The 9,966-nt window shown below is 45.7% G+C and overlaps 1 protein-coding gene across 1 annotated transcript in view; it reads right to left on the reverse strand.

The window, feature by feature from the left end:
- LOC135196121 (coiled-coil domain-containing protein 137-like) overlaps positions 1 to 9,474 on the reverse strand; it is a 132,693-nt gene extending 123,219 nt beyond the window's left edge. The window contains exon 1 of the mRNA XM_064222589.1: positions 9,304 to 9,474. Coding sequence (XP_064078659.1) covers positions 9,304 to 9,380 — 77 coding nt within the window. The 5' untranslated portion in view covers positions 9,381 to 9,474. The remainder of the gene's footprint in view (positions 1 to 9,303) is intronic.
- Between the last annotated feature and the right edge of the window lie 492 nt (positions 9,475 to 9,966).

Raw genomic sequence — 9,966 nt, forward strand, 5'->3', positions numbered from 1 at the left:
TCCTTAGTCTTGTGGACATAAAACTTTAGAGCCCTGACAGGGCACAGGACTCTCTCAAGGTTCTTGCCCACAAGGCTTGTCATACCCTTGATTTCAAAGCTCCTTGGCCAAGGGTTCGACGGGTTTTGTTTTTTCATTCTTTGCTAAGAAAGTGGGACTCAAAGAGCAGACCGCAGTGTCACCTTTGAAGCCCACTCGCTTACAAATGGCTTGAATTTCGCTAACTCTCTTCGCCGTCGCCAGAGCAGTTAGGAAAAGAGCCTTCTTCGTCAAGTTCCTAAGAGACGCTTCATGGAGAGGTTCGAGGCTCGACATTAACAGTCTAAGGACTAAATCCAAGTTCAAGAAGGAGGCCTCGTCTGAGGTATCTTGGATGTCTCAAATGATCTCAGGAGATCGTGAAGATCTCTGTTGTCAGACAGGTCTAGTCCCTCGTGTCGGAAGACTGCTGACAGCATACTCTTATATCCCTTGATGGTCGGGACAGCCAGCTTCTGCACATTTCTTAAAAATAGCAGGAAATCGGCTATCTGGCTCACAGAGGTATAGTGGAAGAGGAAATTCCCTCCTTTCTACACCATGCCCTGAAGGAAGCCCACTTCGACTGGTAAACAGCTCTCGAGGAAGTTCTCCTAGCGTTGGCGATCGCCTTTGCAGCTGCTTTAGAAAAACCTCTCGCTCTGGCCAACTTTTCGATAGTCTGAACGCAGTCAGACCCAGAGCGGAGAGGTTTCGGTGATATCTTGCGAAGTGGGGCTGTCTGAGTAGATCTTTCCATCCAGGGCAACGTCCTCGGAAAGTCTATGATGAAGGACATTACCTCCGTGAAACCATTCCTTCGCGGGCCACATCGGGGCGATCAGGGTCAACCTCGTCCCCTCCGATGCCGCGAACTTCCTTACTACTTCCCCATGATCTTGAATGGCGGGAAGGCATACAAGTCCAGGTTCGTCCAGTCCCAGAGCAGAGCGTCTATAGCGACTGCTCCCGGATCCAGCACAGGGGAGCAATAAAGAGGCAACCTCTTTGTCTCGACGTCGCAAATAGGTCGACTAACGGACACCCCCACAGTCTCCAGAGCTCTCGACAGACGTCCTGGTGCAACGTCCATTGTCCGTCGGCAGGATCTGATCCTGTCGGCTGAGAAGGTCTGCTCTGACGTTCTGGACTCCTGCGATAAAATCTCGTCAGGATCCTTATCCGTTCCTCGCATCTGCCCACAGTCAGAAATCTCCCTCGCTAAATAAAAGAGAGGACGGGAGTGTGTACCTCCCTGCTTCTTTAGGTACGCAAGGGCTGTGTGTTGTCCGAGTTGACTTGGACTACTTTCTCTGCAACCTTTTGTTGGAAGAACTGTAGCGCCAGAAAAAAACCGCCGCTAGTTCCTTCACATTGATGTGCCAGGACACCTGTTCCCCCTCCAGGTGCCTGACACTTCCTCCCCTCCCAGTGTTGCTCCCCATCCCGACACCGAGGCGTCGGAAAACAACACTAGGTCTGGGCTCAGAAGCTTTAGGGACAACCCCTCTCGAAACTTCCGAGGATCTAACCACCATCTTAGATGGTTCTTCACCGATTTGGTGATGAAAAGGGTCGCATCCAGATCCTCTCTGACTCTCCATTCGTCTGCTAAGAAAAAAAAAACTGGAGAGGTCTGAGGTGTAGTCTTCCCAGGGAAACAAACTTTTCCAGCGAGGAAAATGGTCCCCAGCAGACTCATCCACTCCCTCGCCGAGCAAGCTTCCTTCCCCAGGAAGGCCGAAACACTCTCTAAGCCTTGCAGCTGTCGTTCCTGGGACGGAAACGCTCGAAAAGCCACTGAATCCATCTGAATCCCCAGATACACGATGGACTGTGTTGGGGTCAGATGCGACTTTTCGAGGTTGACCAGAAGTCCCAGGGACTTCGCCAAGGTCCAACGTGAAGTGAAGGTCCTTCAGACACCTTTCCTTCTGACGATGCTCTGATCAGCCAATCGTCGAGATACAGGGACACTCTTATTCCTGCAGAATGTAACCATCTCGCTACGTTTTTCATGAGCATGGTAAATACCATCGGAGCCATGCTTAAACCCGAAACAAAGAGCTCGGAATTGCCAAACTTGTCCCTTAGAATAAACCTCAGAAAACTTTCTTGCAAAGAGGGTGGATAGGCACATGGAAAGTATGCGTCCTGTAGGTCCAAGGACACCATCCAGTCGCCTCCCGGTCTTAAGGCTCCTAGAACCGACTGAGGTGTTTCCATCTTGAATTTTTTCTTTTCTACGAAAAAGATTTCAGGCTGCTTACGTCCAAGACTGGACGCCACCCCGACGACTGCTTTGGTACCAGGAAAGTCTGTTGTAATATCCTGGTGACCCCAGGTCTAAGACCTGCTCCTCCGCTCTTTTCTTGATCATTTGATCTCATTTGATAGTCTAAAAGAACCTGATGTTTCTCCCCTTGATACGACGGGGAAAGATCTCTGGGAGTCGTAGTAAAGAGAGGAGGAGGGTCCACAAAGGGGATCTTGTACCCCTTTTCCACTATCTTGAGGGACCACGCATCTGTATCTCTCTCTCTCCACGCCCCCGCAAAGAAACTTTAGCCTGGCTCCGAACAGCATCTGAAGGACTATCTCTCACTTAGAGGATTTAGGTTTGAAGGAACTCTTCCTCTTGCAAGTCCTCTCCCTCGAGGAGCAGCTCTCGGGAGGAGCGCCACGAAAGGGTTTAAACCTTCCTAGGAGGTCGTCCAAACGACGCCGTGGTAGGGGGGACCTGCGGGACGTCTTGAAGACTGGGCCAAGAGGTCCTGGGGAGCCTTCTCTTGTAGGCTCACTGCCAGGTCCTTTACCATAGCCCTGGGGGAAGAGATGGCTCGAAAAGGGTGCAAAGAGAAGCTCCGCTTTCTGCGATGCAGAACAGACCTCGCTGTAAAATTTGCAGAAAAGCGCTCTCTTCTTGAGGAAAGCAGTGCCGAAATGAGACACTAACTCTTCCGAACCATCCCTGACGGCCTTGTCCATGCAAGACAACACATTGGACAGCTCCCCCAGACTCAAAGAATCAGGACTCCTAGATGAAGATCCAGGACTCCTAGGCACCAGTCTAGGAAGTTAAAGACTTCCAGAGTCCTTAACAGACCTTTCATGTGATGGTCAACTCCGTTGGTGTCCATGAAATCTTAGCGGTCGATAAAAGATCTCTTCTGGGCGTCGACCAGACTAGCAAAAGTCCCCCTTGGGAAGACGACGGGATCTTAACTCCTACTTCGCCTTTGGTCTCATACCAAATGCCGCCTTTCCCACTGAGTCTTGAAGGCGGAAGGGCGAAAGTCGACTTGCCCTGATCCTTCCGACGTTCCATCCAATCCTGCAACTTCTTGAACGCTCTCTTAGTGGACAAGGAAGTCTTCATCTCCACCACTCCGGAACCTTGCACGACTTCGAAGACGAAACTGAGAGGGTGGAGACTTGGGGAGCTGCAGGCTGGAACTTCTCACCAAAAGAAGAACGTAAAAGACGAACCAGCACCTTGTAGTCGGAAACCGACGAAACTGACGGCTGTTCTTCCTCAACTGAGTCCGCCGGACTACTAAGCTCTCTCCTTCTACCCGAAGAGGCAAAGGAGATTGAACCTCTGGAGAGGGCGTGCGCCCAACGGGTCTAGCCTTCAACAAAGGCTTTCGAGGATGACTAATATCAGCCTCTTCAAAGCGACCGACCTTCTGTCGATCCTTAGAGCTCGAACCACGAAGAGCGTCCTGACCGCGCTGCGCGTCAAGAGAGGCTACTCTTAGTCGCTCTCGAGGAGCGTCCTTACGTTTTAACGCTCAAGCGTCCAGCTTTTTCGCTTTCAAAGCGTCCTCTGGGCGCTCTCGAAAGCCTTCTCAACAGGCAAAGCGTCAAGCAAAACATCCCAGACCGGCGGCCTTCAAAGCGTCCCAAAGGCGTCCTGCCGAGCGTCTTCAAAGGTCCTCCAAGCGTCCTGCGAGGTCCTCAAAGGGTCCTCGTGCGGGGAGACAGAGACGAACGAGGAGACGGAGAAGGAGACTGCCTCGTCCTCTTGACAGGCAGTCTAGCGTCCTTCCTTCGTTTTAGGCTCAACTGCTGCTGGGCGAGTCTTCTGAGCCATTAAGGCCGACAATTGGTCTTGAAGCGACACAAGAATACTCTTCGTTGGTGAAGAACTGAGAGGAGGTGAAGGGCTGCGCCTGCGAGAAGACGAGGGGCGGGGGGACGCCTCCTTCCTTCTCACAGGTACAGCAACCTGCCTCTCCGAGGCGCGAGAGAAGCGCTTCTCAGCGTCGTCCTCGGACGACGTCCTACCTCTCTTCTGTGGAGGAAACGCGTCATACGACGCAGGCGAAGACCGCAACGATAGCGGAGAGAGGGGGACGTAAAGCGTCCTCCCTAGGAAAAGTCCTTTTCAACGGACGCGAGTCTCTCCGAGCGCTCCACCCTTGCGCGGGGAGGGCGCCCTCGGAGGACGAAAAACAGTCCTTAAGGATGCGAGCCTGAGGCATGCTCCTTGGCAGCCTGGGAAGTAGCAACAGGTCCTGCCGAAGGGAACGCCAAATCGGTGGGGAGCCCCCGTAACCCTCTTGCGGCTTTCGACATTGCCCACTCCCACCTGAGTTCTGGGAGTCCGACAGAGGTCTAGACCTAGAGGCATTATGGGGCCGATCGATCCGAAACCCCTCCACAACACTAGGGGCACGATCACACACTTTACTCGAGCCGTTTTCAAGGGCCAACTCTTTGGACTCTAGAGTGCGTAAAGACTCTAGAAATCAGAGAAAGGGCATTACCTTCTCCAGACACAGAACTAGGGCCCTCAGGCAAAAACACAGGATTAGGGTGAAGCAAATTCTACTGGTGTTAAAATAGGAGAAATGTTTACTTCCTTACCTTTCGTAGAACCGCTCTTGGAGGAAGACCTCCTGATCCTATCGCGCTCCAACTTACGCCGATAGGATTCATACACCTTCCATTCATCCTCAGTCAAACTTTTGCATTCAATGCAACGATCAACCAGCAAACATGCCCCTCACCCCATATATACTGTGTGGGGGTCTACCGATGATTTCGGTAGCCTCACCTTGCAATCACTTCTCACACACACTGAAGCTCACTGAACTTGATCCCGACATCACGTTCATAGAAAAGCCAATCCAAAATCCAAAAACAGTCCACTATCGCGTATGCCAATCCAACAATCCAGAGTCAAAACCAAAAAGTCAATCCAGATACTTATAAAGAGTCAAATCCAAAAAATCCTGGGCGGAGGTCTGTAAACAGGTGTTTACCGACCGGCGACAGAAAAAAAAATATGAATAGAAAATGGGAATGGTTCCTGATATCCGCCTCAGTGGCGGGAATGGGTACTACCACCTGGCCGCCCACTGCGTGTGCCGCGAGTTTTTTTGAATTCTGTCGGACTTCGGAGAATACAGCTATATATATCTGTCAGGTAAGTTTCATGAACAAACAGTTGTTTACTAAACAAACGTCGTGGTAGTTTCCGTGTTAACGATTGTGTGATGAAAATGCCCCAGCGTCTGTGGGCACAAGTTGGTGTGCGGATTTATCACAGGAAATGAGAAGTTTTATTGACACAAAGCGACTCCGTAAACATCGAGATGGCGTCAATCTTCTAATATTTCGAGTTTTAAGTAAAATGTTGAGAGCGTTTGTGAGATTTGGACTGCCGTGTACACCCATTTTCACTACCCTCTGTTTAATGAAAAGCTTTAAATTTGGCCTTAACTTCTAACTTGGAGAAAAATACTTACTTCGAAAGGAGAGTAGAGGTCTTTAGCTCCGTTTCTCACCAACAACAAGTCGCGACTGATGCCCATCTCCGGTGTCAGGACGCGTTATAATGTACTTTTTTTGGGGTGGTACACATTAACCGCACATGGTCCACCCCTGTACCATGCGGTGTTTCACCCTATTTAAGCGTAAGTAAAAATTTCGAAAGCGTTTTGGTGAGATTTGCACTGCGTTGTACACCCTTTTTACTACCCCCTGTTTAATGCTTTAAATTTGGCCTTAATTTCTAACTTTGGAGAAAATACTTACTTCAAAAGGTGAGTAGAGGTCTTTAGCTAGGGTAGATCACCACGGCAGGCCAACCAGGCCACCTACATTCAACGCTTGCCACCCTCCGAAAAAGTACATTATAACGCGTCCTGACACCCGAGATGGGCATCAGTCACGACTTCTTGTTGGTGAGAAACGGAGCTAAAGACCTCTACTCTCCTTTCGAAGTAAGTATTTTCTCCAAAGTTAGAAATTAAGGCCAAATTTTAAGATTTAAACAGAGGGTACTGAAAACGGTCTCAAACGTAGTGCAAATCTCACCAAAACGCATTCAACATTTTTACTTACAACTCGAGGTATTTAGAAGATTGACGCCATCTCGATGTTTACGGAGTAGCTTGTGTCAATAAACTAACCATTTCCTGTGATAAATCCGCACCACTTGTGCCACAGACGCTGGAGAACTTTCATCACAACAATCGAAACACGATTTCTCACCAACAAACAAGCCAGGAGTAAACAGCTGTTTTGGTAGAAGATGACGAGAAGCGTGCTCTTAGCTAATTTTTAAATAAGTAGTAAAACATCAATATTTTACATATTTATGATGATTAATTTGAAAATTTTCGTTATTGAAAAAGTAACTCGACTCTGACTCAAATTTAAGTAATTATTTTTTCTGAATTAGAACGTTCTTTTAAGTTCTGTATTATGACGTCACGACATCTTGACTTTCGTACCTACTGTAAATAATTGCTATACTCAACTGTCATTGCAGAACAGTTTACCAGTTATTCATGCAGATTGTTTATCAGCTATACATGTTAATTGTTATAATCGTAATGCGCATATATATCTTTATTATTACTTTTTTGGATATATGAAGATGTTTTACTGCTGAATTATCGCCGTAGTGTGACGCAATCGTTTTTCGGTCCATGGGCCCTTCTGTCTGTTTTCGCACCATAAGAAATTATGGGGCCGAATTTGCAATGACCAGAAAGTCGTTAAAAGAGGAAAGTTAGCATTGAGGGGCATATGTTTTGACTGAGAAAAATACAAATTTATTCAATAGCTAGCTTGTAAAAAAATACTTGGTTATAAAAACTTGATGACAACTAAGCAGCATGTTCTACTATGGGTTTCAGAGACAGTGCAAGCACGTTTTTGGGCAATACCTATTTCCTGTAACGAACACTCGTAACAGAACGAGATTTTGCTATAGTGCATTACACCCAGTGCCGTAATTTATAAGGGTATCGTGAATCACTAATCGTAAAGAATAACGACACTTGTCCTGTACCCAGAGACAAAAACTCCATTATGCAGAAATGGATACGAACACACGTATAAAGCTCCACCTACCCTCTCCCCCCACCTCCACCGCATCCCTTTTTCTTCTTTGTTCCTCCGCCTTCCTTCCTTTCTCTCTCCTCTCTCTCTCTCTCTCTCTCTCTCTTCTCTCTCTCTCTCTCTCTGTTGCCATTCGGTATGTGTTGACCCTCCAAACTGGGTATAAGACTACACACAAAACGTTGAAATTGGTGAAATTAGGCTATGTATTGGAAAGTATATATACATAAATATTAAAGCAATTTTATCATTATTGCATTACTATGACAACTAGAATTCATGGAAACAGTTTATAATAATGGAACGGCGTATGTGTGAAGCCTCCACTAATGTGGCAACGATGATTTTGCCATTCTTAGCATGCAAACATTAAAGCATGCAAACATTAAAGGTTACATTTTATTTCTGGCATACGATTATTAAAGAAATTCAAAATACTAATAAAGACTGAAATCAATGAAAAGTGCTAGCAAAACAAAAAAGCAAAAAAAAAAAACATAATTCACCTTCCCGTAGTCGTTCCTCTATGCACTTTTCCGTATTCGTTCCTCTATGGTTTTTGGCAGCCAGATGTACGAAAAAGTTAGAAAAATTTGATTTTATCTAATTTAGAAATATCTGTAATTTTTCGGGGTAATTTGGTTGCAAAAAAGGGATAATATACATGAATTAAATCAAAATTTTTAAATAAAGTAAATTTAAAACATAAATAACGAGTACAGTAAACAGTTTAGGAATAAAACTTTGCAGTTTCGTCGTCTGTCGTGTCTGCTGTTCATAACTGTGTTTATGGCGCGCGCTGCTTAGAAACCAGAAACAGCAACGGGTTTAAAGTGCAATGTGGAGTGAACTGAGACCAAAAGTGTATAATACAATCAAATAAGCACTGTGGAGTTTCAGTTGTGATGGTAGTAAGGATAAAAACCACCGATTACAAGGTAAGAATGATTCAGTTCAAACCATTAAACCCCGGGAATAACAAGTTTCATACTTTCACTAATATAGGCAACAAAATGTTTATTGTGCTGATTACAACTGCAATCTTGAGTAAGATCAATAAAAGTTACATATATACGCTAACATTGTTCAAATGAGTGCTGGGAAGGCTGGGGAAAGATGGTGGCCGTCACTGACCAGAACCTTCCATGAAAAACGTAGCCGCCATATTGGATTTCAAAACTGCCTTGAAAACATATTTTACGAAGAGCTCACATGCTTATCTTAGTTCGTGTGGGGCTTTCATATATCACATTATGTTGACGAAACTTCAGTCTTTTAAATGGTATGCTTAGAGTTGCAATTGTATTCTTATTTCACCAATTAAATATCGAGTGAATAAGACCCGTCCACCGTGATGAGGGTTGGCCTGCCGTGGTGATCTACCCTACGTCTATCACCAACAAGAAGTCGCGACTGATAACCATCTCTTGTGTCAGGAGGCGTTATAAGTACTTTTTCGGAGGGTGGCATGCCGTGATCGTCGGTGAGTTGATCCAGGCCATGCGGTTGTTTACCCTAAGACCCAGCCAGCGTGATGATGGTGGATCGTCCATGATTGTTTACCCTAATTGAACTCGTTTCACCAACTAACTATCAAGTGAATAAGGGTGACTCACGCGATGATGATGGATTCACTGCGGTGTTTCCCGCTATCCCTCCCCTAACCTTAACTTAGCTAACCTGACGGGAGGGGGTGAGGGGGAGAGGTTGGGGTTTCCCACCGCCCTCCAGTACCTCAGTTAGGCCAAGACCCCTAAAACTGCATTCTAACCTCCAAAATTCAACATATATTAACGAATTTGGACATTACAGAAGCTACGCTATGAATTAGCCTATAAATAGCTAGGTAGCCCGAGGTGGCTACTGTCATGGCCACTAGCCTACTGTCCTAAAGTACACTTTACCATTACTTTACGATGCCCTTACTTATTGAATCGCTCTTCAATTTGTTTGTACGGATCCTTAATCCCTCGATGTTTCTTCTTCGCGTGCCGTCTAGCCATTTTTGCGATATAACGAGAATATTAAAACACGTTTTCAGTCACTGTTTTGATGTCGTAAGTAGCCATATGTGACACGCCAGCGAATGATCTCAGCGAGCGCAGTAACTAACAAAGAAACCTCATTTTTACGCCATTATCTATTACTTATTCGTCTTAAACTAAATTTATAATTGATTTATATAATTTAAGCATGATTAAAAATCAAAAACAGAGCTAAGATATGAAAATATCATGCTATTTCAAGTTCTCCGTATCTGATTGGTCGGCTTCAAAAGCGCTCGTCTTATTGCTAGCTTCGTTTCTCGAGAGAACGTAAACAAACTTCATTCTTTATTTAGGCAAGAAACTAGCACTCGCGAAGCGATCATCATTTCTACGATGTTAATGCGACAAAATTGCTAATATCTGTTGTAACGATACAATAAAATGAAAACAGAAGGACTTTGAAGATATATTTATAGTATAATGTAGTGCATGAACCTTTTCACGAAGTATTTAACCTGAGTTTGATAGCAACAAGACCCATGGGAGGCATAATCACAACCGAAAAAGACGTTTAAGATAATTTAAATTGATAAAACAACAG

This window comes from Macrobrachium nipponense, chromosome 17 (genome assembly GCF_015104395.2).
Source record: "Macrobrachium nipponense isolate FS-2020 chromosome 17, ASM1510439v2, whole genome shotgun sequence".
Lineage (NCBI taxonomy): Eukaryota > Metazoa > Arthropoda > Malacostraca > Decapoda > Palaemonidae > Macrobrachium > Macrobrachium nipponense.